We start from the raw sequence: 25,015 nt of genomic DNA, 5'->3' as shown, positions 1-25,015 counted from the left end.
CCACTCAAATCCAGTGCAGTGAGGTCATTTACAGCTTGTGAAGCTTGGCCATCCAACTCTGGGTCTTAGTGGTGGATCAAACTGGCTTTTAGTGGCTGAAGGTCTCAGGTCACTTTTCCAAGTGACACACTCCTGGCTCAGGCCACATTACTGGCACAATTTCATGATTTATTCTTTGGCTGTTTAATTTAGTGCTTTGGAAAATCGTCTGTAAAGTTTTTGATATGTGCTAAACACATTCCTGATTCTGCCTATGTGAAATAAATCAGTGCCTCTATATAATTCTCTTAATACAAAATATTTAACGTTAAATATCTTCCTGCCAAAGAAGAATTTCTGTTTAACCTCTGTGCTAGAAAATGCCAAAAAAATAATCACAGATTCCAGATTTGTTCATTTTCTTATACACTTTAAGCACAGATAAACTGCTGACAAGATTATAAAACAATGAGAAAAGAGCAGAAATCAGACCAGGGCAGAAAGAATGGAAAGGGAGAGCACGCATATACAGGCCAGATATAGGACTTTAAGAAGACTAAACTGACTCTTAAGAAGAGCAGACTGGCAATCCTTCTGCCCTTCTGGGAATGGCCAGGAGTTGGAAGCTGGCTTGTGACAAGATGCGCATCACTCTTGATTGGTCTCACTTTTATGTATCTCCTAACAAATCATGTCCTTTCCTTCTCTCAGTGGATGGCAAGTGGACATCCTGGAGCAAGTGGTCCACTTGTGGCACAGAGTGTACCCACTGGCGCCGAAGGGAGTGCACGGCCCCGGCACCGAAGAATGGGGGGAAAGACTGTGAGGGGCTGGTGCTGCAGTCCAAAAACTGCACCGACGGTCTCTGCATGCAGGGTAAGTGCCGTTGTGATGCCTCCAGGTTCTGGGATGTGTGTGGCCGCATAAAAGCCTGCAATAGCTACACAACAACATCAATGACCTAAAGTCACAGAACCATTTGTAGGATGGAGAAATGAGTTAATCCAATTCTCCCTAGTCTGGACACCCCATTTTTCTTCCCTGAAGATGAATGTAAAGCTGTCTGAGGTTTATGAAGTTGAGCAGTGAAGAATTAGATATCAGAGATATCAGAGATATCAGAGATCTCATATCAGAGCCCTCTCCTTCCTGCCCTCTTCACCAAATAGCCCTTCCCTCTAATACTGGCTCAGCATCTGTCTGGGGAATCTTGGCGGTGACTATTACAACAATGCAAATTAGAAGTAGAAGGTTTAGGGCAAAGCTAGCATTTTCAATAGAGTAAACTTTGCAAAGAAGATGAGCTTGTGACTTCTTGTTGTCAGGAATGGTGGCTTCTACATGTTATAGTTACTCCCCTTTTTGGAGTGCCCTGTAGTAGAAAGAGGTACCCTGTCTCTATGCAGAGTCTATGCAAACTTCATATATAGTTATCAGCATGCTCCAATCTCATGAAGATCTGCTTTAGCACTGACGTCTATTCTGCCTGTGCCTATTCACACCATGGTCCTGCCTTTGTGACTTAATAAGAATGAGAAGTAGAGGAAAGAAGGCTTTTAGTGTGTTTTTGACGTATCCTGATGAACAATTAGTCTTCTGTACTCCTTCCCTTCTCAAAAATGAGGTCTTTTCTGTTCTGCTGGTGCATTGAAACTTCCTTGCATATTTCATTGGCACTATAATCTGGGCTAAAATCCTCACACACACCTCTCTTCTGTTCCTTCATTCTGTCTCTGCAGTACTTCTCTGTTGAGTCTTGGCTCTACATTGCACAAAGAGTTGTGGCTTTAATTATGCAGTATCTATGTGTCCAGATCATAAAATGCTTTGAGTTCTCTCATGAAAAAGTACTCAGGAAATTTTATTCTTTGAGGCAGGTTACTTTTGACTGAAATAGTCATGATGACAGAAAAGTGACACTATTAGCTAATAAATAGCTTGAATAACTGCCACATAGGTAGCTGTTGTGCTGGCAGCAATCTCTGAGCTATCCTATGACGCAGCATGGCCATTTGCTGTGAGCTTTCTTTACAAAAAGAGCTTCTTCAATGTGGCTTGTACAAACACTTTCATCACATTAAAAACTATTAGTAATTGTCAGCAACCTATAAAGCTATAAATCCTCAAAATGTTTGGGTTTTTGCCTGAAAGATTGAAAAGTAAGATTCAGAGCTCTTCTTTTTTTCTTTTCTGAAGACAGAAAAAAAAATAAAAACATAGCCACAACTTACTGTATAACACCTTGGTGACTTTTATAGTGGAGAAGCTAATATACCCCTAGCTCAGCAGTGTGAATAAGTCATTATGGTAAATTAGGAAGAAAGGATACATTTCCCCATATGGAAGAGCTCTTTACTATCAGATTATATTTAGACAGATGTATATCATCTTTGTGTATGTGCATAAAGAGAGCCATTTAAGCAGAAATCTTGTGAAAAAGTAGATATAATGGTACGGCAGAATAAAAGCCCTGTAGGGATCTCATTTATCTGTTGATGGTATATTGCATTTTATTTGTGAAAGTGGATGCTGGGTATAAAGAAGAGGTTTTCAGCAGGAGAGAAGGAGAGGCTGTTGTGAGTCCTATTCTGCTTCATATATGTGTATATTAACAATGGTAATGAAAAATATACAGTCACATATTGACCTGCTTAGTTCCAGGGGCATGATCATCCTTCAGTGTTGGAATTTAATGGCAGTGTTTTAATGGTGTCTTCATACTTGCGGGGTTTCATATACCTGTAAAACTTACAGTCCTGCTCTCTGATCCATCACTGCTGAGAGATTGATTTGCCATACTTGATGGCATTGTGCCTGCTCTTCTCCCTCTTATTTTTTTTTTCTTTCTCCGTCTCAATTCATGCAAAACCAGTCTGAACACTTACATTTTTGCTAGTGTGGATATCTAGATTCATAGCAAATCTGCCAGCAGAGTTAGGGAGAGGCACAGGATTCCTTTTATTCCTTAAACACCCTGCCTCTTTCCATGTTATTTGAGGTTGGTGGGACTGGCTTGGCACTGCCATTTCTCCTAGCCTGGGAACCTGTGGATCCACAGCAGGCTTTCCAACACCTTCGTGCCAGTTGGTCTTTTATAGCACAGATGGCATGGGTGAAGCACAGACACCTTTCCTCTGCAGCCTCACTCCTCCAGGAGATGTATTTGTCAGCTGCTTACCTGCACCGTAGCTAAATCCTGCTCCTAGGTGCCCTGGTGCTTCCTTCCTAGTGTCAGTCTTCCATGAGAGTTTGAAGGTTGACTTTAGGACTGTGAGTGTGGTTGACAAACTGTAGGCTGACCCTCTCACCAGGAGTCACTAGGCTGTTGCTTTGACAAAAACTCACTTGTAAATATATCTCTGTGTATAGCTCAACATGAAAGATATCCTGGAAGATGTTGGATTGAATGAGTCTAATTTACAAATCCCTTCTCCTCTAGTCTGTTATTCACCACAGTAGCATCAGCTGGCTAAATCAATAAGCTCTTTCATCAGACTGCCCCTGCTCCAGCAAAGAGCAGCAGTCTGCACCACTATTGATTTCTGTGGGGATAAAAACTGTGGAGCTTTCTCCATCCCTTGTAATTACAGTATTTTACACCCAAAGCTGTAGTTTGTGCTTACCACTAACTGTGGCATTTCTTGTGCAACTGTGCTGTCACATTTATTCTAACTAATGATCTTGCTAGTACACACATACACTCACTTATCCAGTAGTCGGTATTTTTTTGTTAATATGAAAGGATGAACAGTCATTAAACTAGAGAGCCTGCAGAGAGACGGTAGGCTGCACTGAAGAAGAAAAGCAGCTGTTGTGAAAATTTAGGGCGGTCATTACTATTTTGAGTTTCCAAATACACAATATTGCCTAGCAGGTCCCATTATAACAATTTTGTAATTCCCATAATAGCATTAATATGATCTTCTGGAACAAAGTATGCTGTAGGTGTAAGAAGAATTGGCTGGTTACCACCCACACTAGTTGCATTATTGCCTCTATAGTTGCATTATTTCTCATTTGAAGTATGAGCACTGTGGTAAATACTTCAGTGCAAGGAATAACACTTTTAAAGGCACACACTGCATCTCGCAGAGGATGGCTATAAACTGAAACACTGCAATTAGCCCTCCGCTCATCCTGCCTAATGACTTTGGTGGGTGTTCTGTGCAGGAACTAAGAAATCAAAGCACTCCACTGCTGGCTCAAACTTCAGCACTTCAGCATGAGTAGTTCTGTTCACTAGATCACAGATGTGTTTAAAGCTATGCACAAGGGGAAGTGTTTTGCTGGGTCCAGTCTGGAATGACTGTAAGATCATGTGCATGGTACCAAACAGAGGCTAACAGTCCCTAGTAAGCCAAACCCTGCTTTGCATTATGTGTAAAATTCTGCTGGTAACCAGAAAGAGGAGGACAACCTATGAAGAGAGTTAGCTGTGTTGCATAGTTATATATGAGGCTTGTTGCATGAATTGCATCATGCAACTGTCATGCTCAACGGATGTCACCTATGTCCTTTCTGTTGAGGATCTGAAGTGACAGTGTTTAAATCTATATTCTCCCTGTCCTGAATAAGTAAGTACATAAAGTCCATAAGCATGAAGTTGGTGCCTGTCCATGATGATAAAGCTGTTGGTCTTTTGCTGATATTATGCTTGTGATGCACAGGGTTGGCAGAAGCACAGCCAGAAAGTGACAATCAGTGCCCCAGCTCACTCTCAGCTTTAGTAGGCCACCATGGTCTTTCATAAGATGCTGGCTAAGTTGTGCTTTCAATTTTTTGGAAAACACAGGGTATCTTACAGCAGTAAGGAAATACCAAAGCACATGTTGTCACTTCAGAACTGTTGATTATAACATGGAATATAAGTCCATCATTAATCAGGACCAAAAGGAAATTTCCACTTGCAAAGCATTGCCAAGTGTCAACAGATCCACTGTAGACTTTTCCTTTGTTACTTTGGATTTAAATAAATTAATATGAAAGAATGAGATGTGCTACTACCACTTAAAGGATGGGAAAAAAGATTCAAAATATCTTCACTCGTTGTTAGAGACAAAACTCTGGACTAACTCTTGGGTCACTTTTGTGTCTTAAGTACTTAGAAATTCAAATAGCGGATACGCAACTTGAGAATAAGGCACCTATACCATGGTGAAGATGTTATTATCAGTTTAATAATTTCATTCCTTGTTAAAATAGGCTGCCCTCTGGTTGAGAGTGAATTGATGTGAAATGATGACATCAAATCTATATTTGCCAGGTACTTTGAAATTTGGCTCTGAAAATGTGGTATGAAGTTAATAAGGTTCCATCTCACAATGATGGTGCCCAAGCAAGTGAAAAAGATGCAGTTTGTCATGCTTGTGCACAAAATGGTTAATTGCTGCCCTTTTCCAGTCTTGTGCCTGTTTATATACAGATCTTGAGTTGAACGCAAGGTTACCCTGATACTAACATCTCTTTCTGCCTGAAATGTATGTATTCTGCTCATACCCTGCTGGTTTAATGTAACATGCCAGAATCTCTGATGGAATAAGCATTTTTCCCTTTTTGGCTTGTTTTGAAAGAACACATTCAGTGAAGAATGACAGAGCAGAGCAGTTAGGTGAGGACCTGTGGTCCTCCAGAGCAAATTAGTGTGCAGAGAGCAGGGGAATGTTTTCCACACTCCGTGAGGTAAGTAAAAATCTCTCAAGGGAGGCTGCAACAGAAGCCTGTGTGTGCAGAGGAATGAAATAAAACCTTTTATTAAGAGCACGTGGGTCAAGAGAGAACTTCTAATATGTTCAGTCTGTCAGTATAATGATATAGCCACCTGGCCTGTTTTGCTGAGCCCTTGCAGGAAGCGTTCATTCATTTGAAGAATGTGTCTCATCTGTTCCTAGAGGAAGTTTTCTGTAATATTGTTATTTGATATGAGTAAAGAGATGTGTTACTCTGTTTTCAGCCCAGCTTGCTCATAATGGTGTAGCAGCCAAGGGAGTTTATGCACACATCTCAGAGTTACAACTCATCTTTATTTTCATTGTAGCAACATGAGAAATCCCGGGTTGAGAAACATCCAGGCTCTGGTGGGCCCTCTGCAACTGAGAGCTCTTGCCTAGAAAGCCTACTGCTCAGAGCAGATAAAAGTGTTGAGAGAAAACAGAAGTGCAGAGTAGTAAGCAGAAACCAGGACAGTGAAATCGCTATTTTAGCCCAGTCAGTTCAAAAAGAGCCACCTCGGCATTAATTTTAATGAAAGTCAAGTGCTGTAAGGTCTCTAGGCTGTTTTGAAAAACCTCAACCAATTCAAAAATATTATAGCCATGCAGAGAAGAGAAAAACCCTAACCTTCTCCATCTATGATTTTAATTCTTCTTGATTCCCTTGAGTTTTTCTTTTCTTCATCTCTTGTTTTGCTGCACATAAAAAAAAGTTACTCATAAGAAAAATGCAAGCTCATAATAAAGTCTAACTGATACATTAACTTCAAGGTGGAAAAAAAACCCCAAACAACTGTACAGTGACAATGCATGTTTATATTTTCCTTACTGTGTACAAAGATTGGTGTATTGCATGATTTTTGCTTTCCTAGCAGGATATCAGGCAGAGTGAGGTTGCAGCCTAAGGCTCATCAGGGAATCAGTGACAAGAGCAGGAGTAAAACTCAGCTTTGTCTATTTCTAAATCTATGTTCTACATAAAGGAATAATGAAAACATTGGCAGCATCCTTAAATGAATACTTATGCTGAGGAAGGAAGTTGCTGTAGTTTGGGAAGCGAATCCTGAGCTCATCAGGTCATTCTGGAGTCTCAGGGATTTTTGAGGTTACAAGCCAGAAAGCCAGGGAATACAAATTATTTTACCTATGACCGTATAGACCTGCCAATTAGTTTGATGTGTCACTGAATATCTGTGTAAATAACTCATACCTTCCATAAGCATTTTTTGCAGCAGTCCTAGCAGTTTTGATCTCTTCTAGATCCTCTTCCAGCTGTCCCTTGCTTCATCTACCTGTTTGCCATGTGTCCCTTCAATGCTAGCCCGTGTCCTTATCTCAGCCCTCCCTGTAATGCTCTTGCTGTTGTCCTGCTACAACTTCAAAGGAAAGCAAACCCGAGAAGTCTATTTAACGTGCAGTCATTGCAAACAAGGAATTTGCAAACACACAGTCTGGCAAATTGTTGAACTGCATGTGTTTACTTTTGCTATCAGACATGCATAACAAACCCAATGTTAAGGTTCTGTTCTTCTAAGATGCTAAAGACTGGCCTAAAATTTAGCCAAAAGGTCAAAGTCCTTAACTGTAAAAGATTGCATAATGTCATATGTGCCTATTCTAAGCTACGTCAAATCTTAGCAACAAGTTCTTATCAAGTTTATTACTCTTCCATCTTCCCCCACACCCATGTAGATGACATGCATGTTTAAACTCAGACAAGACCTCTCTAACGAAGTTAAAAAAATGTCAAGAATCTAATTTAAAATGAAAACATAGTTGCAAGCTTAATTATAGAATATCATAAGCTCCTGCTCAAGGACAGAACAAGAGAGACTCACCATTTAACCTACTGATCAGAAAAGATCTGAGATAATACCAAAGTAAATAATCACTCACAAAGCCTCAGTCTCCCTGTTTATTACCCACCCCGAGCATCCCAATAATTAGTCCTTTAGAAGGAATATAAATTACTGCACATTATCTCTGGGAAGTCTGATATCATATCTGACCTTCAGCATCATTACTGCAGACATGAAGGTCTTTCTTTAGAGTGGCAGATATAGGAAGAAGCTGGTCACATTCTGACTGAGAGTTTTTTGCAGCTGTAGCGACTTTGTTATTGGTTTCTTTTTTTTAATTATTTTTAACCACCACAAATAAGGCGTATCGTATCTTTTTTTATGTACTCTAATTCAGGGAAATAGGAAGAGAAACAATTAACAGCAATTACAGTTCAAAGATTCTTGGTACTATTTTTCCTGTGGTAAATCTGCATTAGCAACATGTTAAATAAACGTGGAGCCTTAACACTAAACAGTCAGAATAAGGGGTTTACTCTAGGGTTGCTCTTGTGCCGTTAGGTCTGCTCCTTGTAGAAAGGAAAGTGTACTGGAAGCTTGTGCAAGCTCCATCTTTGGACAGTGGGACGTGCATGGAGCAATTTAAAACTCCTGAATGTCAGGTTGAGACTCCTAAATTCCTTTTCCTAACGTGAGAATATGTTACTGCTTGTCTGTCACAGGGGCTAGATGGAAACCATGCAACACATCTGAATTAATTTTTTGAAAGTCCTTGAAAGTCTTGTTTGAAAGTGTCTTTTGAAAGCTTTGAGCCTTTTAAAAGTAGTGAACAAACTCAGTGAACTGGTGATAGCTGAAGGATTGCTGAGAGGTGATGGTGAACTAGGTAAGGCAAAAGAAGGCATAAGGTAGAAACAGGGCTAGTAGTGCTGGGTCACTGCTACAGCTGAGGTGCTGCAAACACTGCAGAGGTGTGTGCCTTTTTCTTCTTTGTCTCAAAAATATCTCTTTATAATGGAATTCAGAACTTAGAATTGCTAGATGTCACTTCCCAGGAGTGAAGAGTTTTACGAAATCTGAAACTAGGCTGACTTTGAATTGAGAATGGCATTTTACATGAAAAGGGGGAAAGGCTGGATTTCTAGAGCCTGGAATTTGGAAACAGCAGTATATATTTTTTATTTACCTGTTGAGATCATTGAACTCAAATATCAACAAAGCCAAATCAAATTTTAAAAAAAAAAAGTTTCTTAACCCAATTTTATTCAAACTCTTCAGGATCATTTTTGAGATTGAGACTGATGATGGAATACGTCAGCCAAACCCAAAGGCTGTATTTAAAATTCTGAGCCACTGAAACTGGGTAGAAGAGGAAGATAACTGAGTTAATGTTGAGAAAAGACCTCATCGTGGCAATTAAGAACAGAAGCAATTGAATGCAGAATGCATGTTCTTTGTGACTGGTATGGGAAAAATGACCAGCTTGCTGGCTTTGAGTTATAAATACTGAAACTCATCTGAAGTGTATCTATCACAAAAAAACAAAGGGTTGTTTCAGTGAACTCTCAAGTAACGTATATGCACTACATACCTACTTTAAATCATCTAAGGACTGCTTCCTTCAAATTTTAGACATCTACATATTAGAATTAGCCCGTGTTCATCTGTCCATCATAACTCTGTGGTTCAGAGCCTGTTGTCAGCAAGAGCTTATTCCTACTTCGGTGTTGTTACACAGAATAAAGCCATCAAAGTAAAGAAATAAAGGCAGCAGTTGAATGTATGCCCTCTTCTTTTCTTATAAGCAATTTAAGGGCATTGACTTTGGAGCCAAAAGGGGGAGAAGTGCTGTTGCAATACATTATGCTCAACCTGTTAAGTTCATTGCAACAGGATATTTTTGAGATATACCGTGTGGCTAGGCTTTCAAAAGGGCCACATAATTACATGACCTTAGGTCCTTTCGAAACTGCTACATAGAAGGTAAAGAGAATTTATACATTAGAAGCAAGTGGTGCCAGATTAAAATACAATGCATTGAAGAAACAAGCAGTTATGGTGTGCTTTATTCAATCTTCACTTATTTAATAAAAGTGTAAGTCTCTAACTCTCACTGACCTTGATACATTCTCAAAATACATATCATTAACTATGACCTCAGCAGCAAATGGTATAAAGCAATTTCTTTGCAGAATAATTGTAAATATTTTTGTAAATATGACCCAAACAATAGAAGCCCTCATAAATAAGTGGCTACGAAGCTACTTATCTAGTTACTTGCTGGGAAGAGAGAAAGTAACTGGGTAAAAGACAAATGGAAAACTGGGAATTTTTCTTTCTCTGTTATGTGAATATTTTATTTTCTTCAAGCAACGAAATAAAATATTTTCATAATCTGATCAATTCACTTGAAAATTGATATCCGTTAATATACATTCAGCATGACTAGAAAGCTAGCAAAATCTATTAAGGACCTAAAAGGAGAGCTAGTCATGTTCTCTCTGCATGAAGCCATGACCTACTGATTTATACTACAGGAATAAAAGTTGTCTTTAAAATATGCCTATCTGGCAGCTAAGACAGTATATTCTCAGAGCTTTCTAAGTAAAATTAAACACAGAATTTCAGGATGCCCATGGTCATGATACTGGGATCCTAGTCTGAACACCAAGAATGTATATGGCTCCATGAATATTCTAAGGGTAGATTCTTACACAGTGGGAAAAAAGAGAGCTTAGAAAAGTTATTTTGATGACTTTTGATTTGGTCACACTGTTTCAATTTCAGTCTCAGGGAGTCAGTGCCATAATCTCTGCACAATTATCCTTCATGGGTCTGAGATTCTTCCATTCCCAAACGCTCCATTTTCCCCTAACTTGGCTGAAAGTTTATCTACTGCTCCCAAGAAAAAATGAATTCATGCTGGCAAAAGGATCAGGCTGCCTGTTTGTCAAAGCTAACCCCATAATGCAGATGGTCCCACATACACAGATATGCTGAAGGCTATTCAGCCACGGAGACCCACTGTTGAGTCTCATGTGTCCTCTGGCACAAATGTGTTCCCAGAAGGTCACAGCAAGACATGTGGGTCCAGAGTGCTCAGGCTGGTCTTCAAGCATCTGCCTTTACTAACAGCACCAAACTAATGAAATGAGCTTCAAAATCTTTTTAGTTAAATGGACACAATTCCCCAAATCAGTGCAAGTGTGACTGATGCTGTAATTCAGTTAAACTAAATTGATAAATAGCCCGCTGCAGTCTTTTCTGTATACCAGCGTTGGACTAGTTTGTCTTTCCAGTACAATCTGACATAGTCACCCTTTTTCACTTTTCCCGTTGTGTTACTTCATTATAAAGGTGCTAAAATTGCTCCTCCCATGTTTTATAGAATAAAAGAGAATAGGCAATGCACCTTTATTATGATACATCTTTATTTCTACAAAGGATTTATGCCAGCCTAATTGCTTTAGTTAAAAAAAAAAGCCTACCTTTAACACTTGATAGAAGCACTTCCACAGGAACAAAAATGTATTTACAAGCCTAAAGTGGAATATAAAATAGAAAGCATGGAGAAACATGAACTTAATTAAAGGCTTTTTAGTGAATGGATTTACCCTGCAATTACGGTGGTGCAATTTCTGTGCGTTAACCCAAGCCTCCTACTGCTTCTCCAGGTATGAAATAGGGTGAGGTACTTGTAAAATGAGAGAAATAAATGTCCACTTTTAGTAAGCCTCCAAGAGGCTCAAACAGAAAGGACTATGCAACTGTAAAGTATGATTATTTCTATTTTACTCATTCAGCAGTAAGTCACACAACAAAACATCAAATGCCCCTTTCAAAATGTACATTTCCCAACAAGCTGTAGGAAGAAGCTTAAATTACTTTTCTCAAAGCAAGTAGCTTACTGTGAAAGCAGCTGCTCTGAGTGTGAGTCAGAAGCCTTAGCAGCCTTCCCAGAGTCAAATGCACCAGCACCTTTCTAAATTCACTCTCATTAAAAATTTTTATGATCCCGGTAGAAGTCCCTCAGGTGCTTTCCAAGCAGCACTGTTGATTCAAGGAGGGGAAAAAAAACATTAAAAAAAAAGATTTCTTTTCACTGCAGCTACTTTGAAGAGAGGAAGGAAGTTATTCTTCATTATTTCATTACAAATCCCAGCAGGTTTGCATCATTATCTGGTGAAAATGTCCTTTCTCATTGTTTGAAGACATAGTGAGAGGGACCAGCGTGAAAGCCAACTTTCTAAAGCAATACCTGTGCTCTTGTGCTGGAAGCATGGCAATAACCCTGCCTCCTGCCTAACCACCACCATCAGCTGCAAGCCTTCTCCTTACCGTTGCCACTGCAATGCCTGCTGCATTTTAGAAGAGTGCTTTCATGACAAAGGACGGTAGTTCTATTCTAAAAAGTCCTGCCCAAGTGGCAGAAGATGTCTGTTGTTGCCACGTTTGAGTGATCTCTGACAAATGTGCTTACTTTGCAAGTGCAAATGGAGCTGGCGTTTGACAAGTGGTTGGCTGGGGTTGCCACCTTGGCTGGGATGCTAAAAGTCAATCCCAAGATGCTAAAAGTGCTCTGCTAGCCTCAGCCAGGTGAGTCTGTCTACATACTGTGAGCAAACAAGGTTCTATGATCATCGCAGCCTAGCTTGTGTAGTGCCGTCACCTCAACAAGGACTTTACATTCAGCATGAGTGGCCATCCATCTACAGCCAGGTTGGTCAGTTGTGACTCTTGTCCCTCAGTGAAAAAAAATGGCGTGCTCATGACTCAAACACATGGCATCTCACTCAGCACTGAAAATGTGATCTTCCAGACACTTATGCAAGCCAAGACTATGTTGTCGCAGAAGCAGCTGGCTGGAGTTGGGTGCTTGGTTCTGTTCACAGATAAAATCAAGCTCACTTTTACTAAACGTGTTGGTTTGCAAGGCTAATGGAAGCACCAAGCAGTATCCTTACCTCTTCTTCCTGTTTTAGTATGTGTGCCTTCGAATACATACACAAAACTTTTTCTGTTGAAGAAATTATTGTCGTCCTTATGGAGCTACTAGGATGCTCTCTGTAATTATCACTAAGAGAATCTATGCAAACTTGTAAACCACAAATAAGTATTTGTGATAAAGAGAGTCTATGAACAGGTTGCAATGACATAGATTTCTTTTAGAGTATTTGAGGGCTACACTTGTTTACTTTGCTGGAAAGACTTGAATTTGAATTTCCATTTTCCCAGTAGGAAAGAATGCTTTCAGTAATATCACAGCAAATTCAGTTCTTTGTGCCTATTGAGTGACAGTTGCTAGAGCACTTCAGTTGTGGCAGGAAAGACACACAACCTTGAATGCAAAACTTACCAGCTGAACCACAGTGTAAGGAGAGAGGAATAGCTTTTCTGGTTCTTCGTGAGTGAGCTCGAGCTCTGTGGGTGATGCAAAGCCAACATGAGCTGCAACATGCCAGCTCCCCTGAAAACCTGCTGGGGCACATGAAGTTCAGGGAGACATCCTCAGCTTTCTGAGTGGATTTGAGTACAATGCAAAAAGGCATTCAGAGATGCAGCCAATCTGAATTCTACCTTGTCCTTCTGCCTCTTATTTCCTGCAGGTTGCCTATTGGTCTCCAGAGACATCTTGCCAAAGAAAGTATTGGGCATAAAGCTATAGCTGGAATTTAGGTCAACTAGATATGGGCCTCAGCATTCATTTGTGGATTATGTGGCAAGTCATTAGAGTACTGTAAATTTATGCCCAAACTTGCTGAGCACTCACTCAAGCCCTCAGAAGTTGTTTGCCTTTTTTTGTTTTTCTACACTAGTAGGAATAGGGAGGAGTTATTACAAAAGACTGAGTATGCGTGTTGAGAGTATACATAGGTGAATTTGCCTCGAAGAACCAAATAAATGAATGTAAGAACATAATATTTCTAAAAGCATTTGTAGGGCTGGAACCATTGCTGTAAAAAGTGTTAAAAAGATGTTAGAGGCACTATGATCTGTGCCGTGATGCCTCAGAAAAGACATCATCGTCAAAAAGCAGCTCTTCTTGCTCTGGTATTTCAGTTAAGGGAGTATTTACATAATAGTTAATGTCTGGAAACTTCAGGAGGAGGTCTGTCTGTACCTGCAGCTGGGATAAACTGTATCTTCATTAGCAAGCAGTGCTAAGCAAGCAAGCCAAGCAAGACGAGCTATGTAAAGTGCAACAGATGCCAAGCACCCAAACTCAGCATTTCTGGGAGCTGGGGATTATTACTCCCGTAATATGCTTGTCTGTACGTTAGGCACACGCTGGGAGTGCATTTTCCAGTTTCATTTCACCTGCAGGGAGTCCCCAGCTATGTGAGCCTCACACAGTGTGATCTAAGCAGAGGGGGTGAATTTCCCTTCAGAAGCACTGAAGAGAAGGTGACGGAGGACAGGTATCTTCTGTCTTACACATATTCCTAATGCCATCCCGGACAGTGACTGCTCTGCTTAGTTCGGAATTGTCATTTACCTTTCCAGCAGGATGAGACTTGGAGCATTTCACTCAGTTCCCATGTGGATGGAAGACATTTGGGAGACACTTTACAAGTTCATAGGACCCGTGTGCAAACTAAGCAGCTCCAGTGTGCTGTGCTATGTGAGATACAGAAAGAAAACACGAAAGAAAACACAAATGAAACGATCTCTTTCGTTTATCCATTCTGAAATACAGCTGTAAATTGTGTTACGATTTTGTCAATATATGGTGCTTGCAAAGACTTCAAATAAATAATGGTAGGACTCCAGGGGTCTTATTGATTTTGTAATGATTTCGAAGAGAAGCCACTCAGTTCCCCATTTGCTGACAAATTCTTTGCTCCCTCAGGAATTCCTATTGAACACATATTAAAGACAGGATAAAGTAATTCCAAGGAAATATAGAAGAGAGGGCTTTGTGCATGGATTTTGCTCAGCAAATGGGTATTTAACCTCTGACCAGTGACGATAGGTCTCCTTTAGCTCTATTAGATCAACAGCAAGCTACTATAATTAAATAAAAAAACTGTTTAGAGCCTCACCAAACATGTCCTGGGAATTAAAGCATATGGCAGGGATAGGGAAAAAAGACTTTCCATATGCTAATGACCCTTGATGTCTGAAATAAATTAGATCCATTAGAGTTTATGCTCAATAAAAGAAAGACTTCAAGCACTCCAAAGTTAGTGACTCGAGACCAATTTCGGCTTCAAAATTCAATCTGCCTGCTTATTAATACTTAGTAAGGCTATGGAGGAGACAGGGGATGCAAAATCATAATTTTGTGTTGTATCAGAACTTTAAAGTGCCGTCAGTTTCCTTTCCTTCTTTTTTTTTTAATTAAACCATTTTTCATTATTCCCTTCATTTTGTTCTCTTCATTAATTCGATTTTGTTCCCATTTTTGTTTAATTTCTTTCTTTTTAAGGTTTCATTTATCCTATTTCAACTGAACAGAGAACCCAGAATGAATATGGATATTCTTGTAAGTTTAATGTTTGATTTTACATTCCTGGATGGTAATTTGATGCTGGGTCAAGCTTTACTATTACACCAGCTCTGTATAACTAGGCAAAGAGGGACCTGTTCGGCAGAGTAAGTAGCATGCTGCTTCCTTGACAGGAGTCACAGTGCTTTGCTGTCAGCTGGTTGATGAATGATAACAACCCTTATGCACGAGGAAAATGGGAGAAGGTACTGCCTCAGAGGCAGAAACTGGAGAAAATGAACCCTTCTTTCATTAAAATTTCCTTAGTTAATGGAAGAAATGTGGTGGAGGGATAAATTGAGCTGGAACTGGGAGATGTGCTTCCTGAGCTGCTAAGGAAAAAAATGTGATATTTCAAGACCAATACGCTGGAGGTCTGATAGCTAGGAGCTTATAGAGACTGATCAGTCCTTTTCAGTATCTGCCAGCTCTCACCTCTGCACTGGAGGTCAGCCTGGCTTAAATGACTAGGAAAAAAGTTATTTCATACGTTTCAAACTAACAAAATGGGGTACTAAAAAAGTCTGATTTGGTTTTGTGCTTTCTTTTTTCATTATATTCTGTCTCTAAAATTGAGGTTCTTCACTGTATGGAAACACATAAAATTTTGGTCGTGTATTCAGACCATATAGAAATTGGTCATGTGGAAAAAAATGTCTAGTGAACAGTGATGCTAGAGATTAGTCTGAAATTAGTACTGCAGATACTGTATAAGCAGCTAGTAGAAATATCATAGCCATTTTCTCACAAGACAGCTCTAATAAATCTGGGTTCCTTTTTGTAAATTACCACATTATTTCTTGTAGTTGCTTCAGCTTTTATCTAAATACAGATGTGTTAATGCTAGTGATGAAAATGCAGTGTTTGATTCTCTGCTTTACTATATTTTTATTTTTAAGTGAATGAATGGAAGGGAAAAATGGATTGACACTTTATAGTTAAAAAAAAAAACAGACTCAAAGACACATCCTAATATTCTAGGTATTCCATAGAAAATTGACTCTTTGGGGTTTCTTTTACATTTTTTTTAAATTAAAAAATAAGGCTTCTGAAATTTCAAAACCCACAAGATTTTTTTTTTGTCATCAAATGAACCACTAAATACCAATATTACAACACTATGTCCCTAAGACATACTATTTTATTTCTTAGGGTGAGTTTGCTTCATGAAACTAAATCTATGATGTGTGTTATGCATAGTAGATCACAGCCTTGGTATTAGATAGATGAACAAGTAGATAGGGATGGAGTTAAAACACAAGTTAGAGAGAAATCAAGGATCATTTTCCATCAAAAGAGCATAGACCTGTTATATAGCTTTGGAAATGGATTTTAAATTAATCTGTAAAAAAGGCAGTAAATATCTGCAGGAAACAAGAATGATAAGAATGTGTTTTCTTGGAAGTCCCTGTGAGCAACACATTTCTTCAAGGTTCCTGGCCTCTCTCCCTCTAGCTGCTCCTGATTCAGATGATGTTGCTCTCTACGTCGGGATCGTCATAGCCGTGATCGTTTGCTTGGCCATTTCCGTGGTTGTGGCCCTGTTTGTCTATCGCAAGAACCACCGTGACTTCGAGTCAGATATTATCGACTCCTCAGCACTGAATGGCGGATTTCAGCCTGTTAACATTAAGGCTGCAAGGCAAGGTGAGTTGTCATTTCACTCCATGTTGACCAATTCAGGGAGATGCTATAAGGTTATGGTCTCTTGGGCTGCATGAATGATATTTGCTGGATGCTTGTTGACACTTTGTAAAAGGGAGAAGGATTATATCTTTTTGTTTCTGATGGTCATGTGCTCAAAACCCACACTGGCGTTTTTCAGATATGCTCAAAGCATAAAGCAGAAGAGAGAGTGTGAATGTGAGAGTGCAACACAGAAACGTGTGGAAATACAGGTCTGGCTCAAGTTTAAATCAAAGGCAAAGCTCTAACAGAAACAACCGAGGCAGGATTCATCACAGAACTGATATCACAGTACAGTACTTCTATCAAATTTTCTTCCCCTTTGTTTCACTAATAGCCTTTTTATGGTGCCTTGTCTTCACAGGCATAAATAGTAGTTTAAGAATACTATACTTTCAATAGGCAATGTAGAATAAGAAGTTGCAGTAGAACGTCATTTAATAATGAGCATTTTTATCACTGTGCATAAAAGCTTGATTATTTCCACATTTCATTGGCCAGAAAAAAAACACTGAAGTTAGTCCTGGCTTTTTCAAGGCCCATATTTAGACTGTAGAGTTCCTCTGTTCTTCCCAATATATGTGCAAAAATAATAAGTCAAAGTAAGACTTAAGATGACAAGAGTTATAATGTGGAAGATTATCAGAAGTGTGATTTTCTTTGCTGGGGATACTTTTGAAACAAATCTCAAAAAGGGTGATGCCAGTACTAATTCCCCACTGTGGGGATTTAGGGGCATGGTGACTTCATAGGTTTGTTCTGTCTTTCATTTATTTTATTTATTATTATTGTCTTAGTCCAATTAGATAAATTGGTTAATGATTCTCAGCATTTAGAGAGGGTGTATTAGTTAATAAAACTAGATCTACTGACTATGGAAAACATCTTGCCCCAAAGCTGAGCACATCATACTGGAAATACAAATGCAGCCTGAAAAAAAGTAAGTGAAAAACGCTTAGAGCAGAAACATGCTATAATTTTGTATGACAATTAGATGCCTTAGAGGCTGGGGCAATACAAGCCCTGGGAGTTTGCTGAGGCATGCATGGAAAAGGAGATCAAGGTCAGTCTGCAAGGACTTTGCGTTATCTTAGCCTTTTGTATGAAATGCAGAAATGCAGAACACAAATATGAATTGTTTGAAAAGTCATCAGAATATTCTGAAAGTCATCAGAATAGAGAAGTTATACAGTTCTTCCTTCTCCTCTCTAATGCAGATCTCTTGGCGGTACCACCAGACCTCACTTCTGCTGCAGCCATGTACAGGGGTCCTGTTTATGCCTTGCATGATGTCTCTGATAAAATCCCAATGACCAATTCTCCTATCGTGGACCCACTGCCCAACCTGAAAATCAAGGTTTTTAACACTGCTGGTGCAGTCACTCCCCAGGATGACCTCTCTGACTTCTCCTCCAAGCTGTCCCCACAGATTACACAGTCTCTGCTGGAGAATGAGACCCTGAACATGAAAAACCAGAGCCTTGCTCGGCAAACAGACCCATCATGCACTGCATTTGGGACCTTCAACTCTTTAGGAGGTCACCTAGTAATTCCCAATTCAGGTAAGTGCTAGCCATGTTGACTTAAAGGCTCAGTTGTTCCATGTTTTTAAGTGGACTTGGATTGCTTTTATGCAGGAAAAAGGAGGGTCACTCCTGGGACTCTGCCTTTTCTTTTTCAGAGCAAACAGATGGGTTTTTTTTCCCCCATTAAGGTCTACCAAGGTGTTTCAAGTATTCTTTTTCCAATGCTATGTCCACCTTTTTAAAAGACTATTGCAGGGCTCTAAGCCACTTTCTGAGACATGTGAGGCTTCAGAGCTTCCCTGCATGAAGTGAGATTCAGCATCCTTGACCTTTTCCTTTCATACAACTTTAGAAAAGAGATGCTAAGCCAGAAAGCCTCAATCTTGTCATCACACATAAAAAGGACAAATTAATTAAAAACCAAATTGGTTGTTCCACTTCCAATTCATTGCAGACTGTGTGATATTGAAATAGGACAGCAGAATACTAATTTTTTTAAATCTTATTTTCCTGCACACATTACGTACCCAAGGAAAATAAGGCCCAAGAGTGTCTTTTCTCTATTTCTGTTGTTATTCATATTGTTGACTTGTTTTATAACCAGGTAAGGAGGGGACTGAGCAGCAAGTGCCTTTTGATATAATTGCAAAGTGCTGGTCAGTCTTTCTCAGACAGTACAAGGCCAGGCTACCAGGCCTTCTTAAAGCCACCCAGGCACTGGGAGGCAGTTTCAGAGCTCCTGGGCAGTAGGGAGAGGTTGGCTCTCAAAGCCATATCTTTTAGGACAGCCATACCTCTGTTTGGTTCCTAAAGGAAGCACTGACATTTAAAGGAAGTTCAGCACCTAGATGTGTCCATGGGTTTGGTGTGCTAATGAAGAACAACATGAACATCTGAAGCAGAGTCAAATCAAATATGGAAGACAGTGGATGTGGGAGATATGTAGGATGTACAGTGGTCAGGAGTCCCCGTGTCCAGTTTCTCTGGAACTCGGAGTTCAGCTAGGGCCACAGTACATGTGAGATCACAACTCCCTGATGAGATAGCTCAAGGTCTCACAGCTTTTCTGCCTTGCTTCTTTACACCTCGTGGTCAGCCCTTGGCCATTGTACAGCACAGTGCCCCGATGAAGGGAATAGTGCCTACCTCTGTCTCTTGGTCCTTTGCTGGGTCTTTTCTTGTTTGTTGATGTTATGGAGAAAGCAAAACACTGAGGTGGCCCAGGACACATTTCTCTAAGTAGCAGATGAAGGTAGGTGTTAATAATCAGGTTTCTTATGCCATCGTGGTGCACATTGTCATCAAAATCTACTAATCACATTTAATTCATAGAATCATAGAATCATTAGGGTTGGAAAAGACCTTTAAGGTCGTCAAGGCCAACCATCAGCTCGACACTACCACACCTACTAAACTATGTTCTGAAGTGCCACAGCTACATGTTTTTTTAACAGCTCCAGAGATGGTGACTCTACCACTTCCCTGAGCAGCCTGTTCCAATGCTTCTTCGCTTTCAGTAACGAAATTTTTCCTTATGTCCAATCTAAACCTCCCCTGGCACAAATGGAGGCCATTTCCTCTCGTCCTATCACTCGTTATTTGGGAGAAGAGGCCAACACCGACCTCACTGCAACATCCTCTCAGTTAGTTATAAAGAGCAGCTTTCCAGCAACACTTCCACAGGCCTGTAGTGTTGCAAGAGAAAAAATATGAGTATTTATTCCTGTAATCCTTTAAAAATTATTAAAGTTTAGTGAAAGATATAAATCTACCTACCACTACCATGTATGCCCTGTACTACTTCTAGATGTATGTATATCCTCCTAGTGATATGATCAAAGCCTTTCATTTATGCTACACCTGCCATGCTGCTGCTGAGAACATGCACAGGTGAGGTTGTAACAGGCCTGTAAAGAAACAAGTGTCGGAAGGCATGTATGTTAGAGGAGGGGCTGTGCGAAGTTTCCATACAGACTCTTTTGTGTATATATGTAAATAATCTGCCCATAAATTTATTTTCAGCTATGTAATAATAACTGTATTAAAAACTTTGCCACTAATTTCCAACTAATCCACATTGGCAAAGACAGCTGGCTGAGACATGTCCAGCAGAGTGAAATAGCTGGTTCATGTGCAGTCTTTGTCGTGTAGCGACAGGGCCCTCTGTTTTCTGGGGAGTCACTTGCTAAATTTATGAAATTGCAGTAATGTAAGAACAGGATTCTGTAATCAAGCGTGCAGCTAATCATCGCTGAAAAGGGCACAGAGTGTATTTGCCCACATTTTTTTCAAGGTTGGTTACACAAATTTTGAGCTGCTCTACAGGACTAGGCACATGCAAAATACCAAAAAGCCCCATTTTGTCTCCCTGGTAGTCTAATTGGAAGCTGAGTACATTAAAATACAGGATGCCAGTTGCAAAAACCATCTTTCAGGAAACAACTAGTTCTCTTGCTTCCTGGGTCAGAGCTGCACTGCCTTTCGTTTCTGATTTTCCTTAAGTAAGAATGCCCTAGAGAGAAGTGTCCCATTACAGCTGATGGAAGTTTTAGTCAGAGTTGTTAGTTTTTCCATCATTTTACAAAGTAAGCAACTCACCATCTGTCTGCTCTTTAAACAAAATAAAATGGAAAAAAAGAAAAACCTTTTCTCCCCTCCTCTATTTCAGTGTCGATACACAAGAGTAAATACTTTTTCTCCCAAGTTGCTGAGGTTATTTAGAGTCTGCTGGTGAGGCTGGGTGAAAATCTGGGGTAGCAGTCTCCATCTTCTGGCTCTCTTGCCACTCCTGTTCACAGGCCTTTTTGCCTCTTTTTTCTCCACTTAATCTTTTGTGTCTCTTCTGTTCTGCAGGAGTAAGCTTGCTGATCCCTGCAGGGGCCGTTCCACAAGGGAGAGTCTATGAAATGTATGTGACAGTTCACAGGAAGGAAAATATGAGGTAAAAGATTCCTTTATTTGCTTCTGTGTTAACAGAGGGGAAACTTGTAGTAACTGAAGACCTGTAGTAAATATGCTTATGCAGAGTCAACTACATTGAAGCAATTTGCTGACTTGGAGCAAAATGCAAGCATAGCCAAGGATAAACTTTACCACAAAACCAGCTCAGACCTTTGCTGTTCTAACTGAGTTGCATTCTGCAGCAAGCTCTCAAGCTGGGTGGATGCTGAATCATCGCCAGAAGTGAGGAAAATGTGCCAGCCTGAGTCTGTTGAGGCAGAAAAGGTGTGAGGTAATCTCCTAATAAAGACCGAGGAAGAATGAAGCAGAGGAGCAAGGTGACAAATCAGCTCAGCAGAGGGGCAGGTGCCTGAGCACCTGGCTTGGAAAATCTCCTCTCCTATTATTTATGAAAGTTATTTTACCCTTCATGGGCTTGGCTAGTCCATGCAGTGAAAAAAATGGAGACAAACCTTTGGTCTCCTTCACCCCTCCTTGCTCGAAAGTAGAAGTAAGCAAGTAGTTACCCTACTTAGCTCCAGGCATAGCACACCAAGAGCCACCCAGAGCTCATGCTGGGATGACCCCTGTTGTTCTCACCTGTTATCTGTATCTGCGGCCAATTCATATTCTAGACTTTAATGTCTACTTAGTAGCCTGACAGCCTTTTCATGATAAAAGAGTTTCCAAAAAGGCCAAGGTGTCATTTGGAGCAGTTTAAGAAAACCTAATGAAGAGAAAGGTGAGATCGTTTTCTGCGGAATGGACTCGTGCATAAAGGCTGAAGGGCAAATGTGAATCTAAGCAATCATTACATGGTACTTTGCTTCTTTCCCCTCCTCATAGCCAGATACATTTTTTTTGCCTCAGCTCCTTAATGTCTTTTACTATGTGCTAAGCCACAGCTGTTTATACAGTGCATGATATTGAACACTATTTTTTAGCTTGGTAGTATTTCACCCATGCTAAAATAATCTGCTTAAAGAAAAAATAAGTAACTACCACCACCACCCTCTTGCATACATTATTCATGGCCTGCTTTTTGAAAATAGCTAATTGCAGCTACAGAAAAAGTGTCTCTGTTCATATCTAATATTGATTATATTCATTTTGACTGTGTTTTAAAGACACAAACATCCCTGAAAAAGGATTTTCCTGCAAAAGGAACAAAAAATTAAAATCATAGGACATCCCATGTTATTCAACTTACCTCCGAATCTCCTTTTTTAAGATGTCTGTTTCTTAAAAAAAAACCTGTTTCTTTCCTAGGAGGAGCTATATGTGCAAATGTTTTCATTCAAACCAGTTATGGAGGAAATCCCTACCTCCTTATTCATGCAGCTGTGGAACGGATGTCACATGGCAGCCTGATTTATTTTCTTCAAGGGTCATAAAGCCTTCTCTGTATGCTTTGTGATAGCTGTTACTCAGCAGGTCGCACAGGGGATGGAAGAATAGGTTACCCTGTACTGGGAAAAGCATGCTTAGAGCTGTGCTGTCTGCAAAACTGAGCAAGTGTGCTGAAGTACACCTGCAGAAGTGGAGAGAAAAGTGTGAACCTTTTTTTTGCAATGAAGATTTTGAGAAGTGATTTCTTTCCCTAGGAGGAGAGAGGAGAGAGCAGGCTGCCTTGGCCATGGGGCAGCAGGGCTCATCCCATCATGGGCTAATCACTTCCTGGGTGCACAGTTTCCAGCTGCTTCCTTGATTTATGGCAGTTTTTCAGCCCCTACCTCCAGCATGCCAGGCTCTTTGTGCTCATGGAAAGCAACCACTTCTAGGACATTTAAAATGGAGCTCGCTGGATGTTTTCTAGGTCACTTGGAATGGAGTATTCACTGAAAAGGGCTTAAACACTACAGGACTGTAACACCCTCCCTTTCCCCAGGCGTCCGGGATCAGGAAGGGGTGGCTGGCATCCAGCACCCAGCTGTAGTTGTCTCCTGCCACAGGACTGTATTACCAGACATTTAACTTGCTGTAGCAGAGCTGCAGCTCAGTCAAAACCTCTTTTTCTGACTACATGGTCCACAGATGTTGCTTTATGTAATTGGATTCATATGGGTACCACAAGTTAGTCTGTGGTGTAATTATTTTTTAAATCCACTGCTGCACTCTTGCAGCATTCCAGCAGAGAGTGATAGTTCACAGTAAGGACTAGCTGCAGGCATTTGCTTTTGTAGCCAGCAGCAACTGCAGTGAGTTCAATAAACCCTGTGAGACCCTGTCTTTATTTTCATGTTGACTGTGTAAATGCATATGGGTTGAAAAGTCCTGTTGTGTGTTGAATCAGTTTGGAATGGGACATATAGGAAACTATAAAATGAGTGTTATAATCACAAACAAAGGCAGGCTCTTTTTCTTGATATACAACCACCACTGAGGTGAAAATGTGGTCCCCCTAGTGCTACCCTAAATAGAACCAGTGCAGCAACAGGAAGGCCCACCGTCACAGCTCACGTATCTCTAGCAACTTAAGATTTATCTCACACTTTGTTTGTAGAAATATGAAATTACTTCCGAACAGTCAAGCCGAAATGAAATTTTTTATCCCTCAGAGTTCTACACATCCCCCTATCCTTTTCTTGCTTTTGTTTTCCCAATACATTTTCCCAGTTAGTTTCTGAAATCTGCAGTACAGAAATTGGAGAGACTTCACAATCCAGCAATATCACTCTTCATGTTGCCTTGCAGATTGCTTAGTGGAGCTTTCTGAGGCACTCTATTTATTCCGTTTCATATCCATCAAAGCATGTGAGAGCAGAGGGATCATCCTTCTGTGGTGAATTGGGGTTCTGATGGCTTGCAATAAACACTAGCTGGATGCAGTTGTTTTCTCTAAAGCGTATTAGCATACTTGTGGCCTAGTGGGTTTTCTCTTTTCCTGGACTGGTACTCCAGCAGGCTGGTTTTCCTGCTGCTGCACTTCAAGCTCATCCTCATTCTGCCTGTCATTTGGGGCAGCATAAATGGTAAGCAGCTACCAGACTTTGATTCCTGGCTGGCTTGAGAGGTTCATGTCAACCTCATGGAAAGGTCCATGAGCTTTATGAAGTAGCTACAGTGGGGACAAGGATATAAATGTTTATGGGTGTTTGTGTGGTTTTACACAGACAGTGTATATAGATATATATAACTTGAAAAAATGAGAAGCCTATGAGAATATTTTACAACTATCTGCAGATTTCTGTCTTGAAGCTTATTGACTTTTTCAGTGGTGATCAGATGCTCTCTCCCTTAGTCTAGGGAAATATCACTGACTGAGATTTGCAAGGAGAGGTGCTTTCTTAAGCTGTGGTTTCACCTATAAAATAAACATGTTATTGTGACCAGTACCTGGCAAGAGCCTGTTCCCATGAGCATCTGTGAGAGCCTAGGTCTTACAATACTAAGGATTAAATAGCATGAGTATAAACCTCCAACCTTCAGAATGTTCTTCACTGCCTCAGGTTAAGAAACAAATTCAGCTGTAAGGTAAATTAGTGGAGCTATGTGCTTCCCTTGGAAACGTCTGGCACTGGTCAGTGCTAGATGGAGTCTGAGCCTTGATGAACCCTGGTTTAATCTTGCATGGCAGTTTGCATGTTCCTGCGTGAACCCCTGCAGAGCTTGCGCAGCTTTAGGTGGAGCTATTCTTGCATACTCTAAGCAGAGGCAAGAACTGCACTAAATGTGGTACAGTGAAGGACACTCCTGTATAATCCATCACGCAGGAGATTATGCAAATGAGAGTGAACGTCACCATGCCCATGAAATGTGATGACCCTGAAGAACAGAGCAAGCAGCATTCCTGAAGTTCTTGATGGAAGACACACATAAACTGTGCAACTTCCACATTGACTACCTTAAAAGAGAGAAGAGTTGGGTGAGTCTTGTCAGGGTTTGGAT

The 25,015-nt window shown here is 40.3% G+C and overlaps 1 protein-coding gene across 2 annotated transcripts in view; it reads left to right on the top strand.

The window, feature by feature from the left end:
* The window catches only part of UNC5C (unc-5 netrin receptor C), a 260,659-nt gene that overhangs the window by 211,381 nt on the left and 24,263 nt on the right, over positions 1–25,015 (top strand). Inside the window, exons 7-11 of one of the 2 annotated variants that reach the window (XM_054066027.1) lie at positions 691–855; positions 14,916–14,972; positions 16,431–16,622; positions 17,879–18,223; positions 21,041–21,128. In XM_054066027.1, the coding sequence (XP_053922002.1) occupies positions 691–855; positions 14,916–14,972; positions 16,431–16,622; positions 17,879–18,223; positions 21,041–21,128 (847 nt within the window). The remainder of the gene's footprint in view (positions 1–690; positions 856–14,915; positions 14,973–16,430; positions 16,623–17,878; positions 18,224–21,040; positions 21,129–25,015) is intronic. The other variant, XM_054066026.1, reaches the window with a different exon arrangement.

Source organism: Cuculus canorus, chromosome 4, assembly GCF_017976375.1.
Source record: "Cuculus canorus isolate bCucCan1 chromosome 4, bCucCan1.pri, whole genome shotgun sequence".
Taxonomy (NCBI): Eukaryota; Metazoa; Chordata; class Aves; order Cuculiformes; family Cuculidae; genus Cuculus; species Cuculus canorus.
This window is presented reverse-complemented; position numbering and strand designations above follow the sequence as displayed.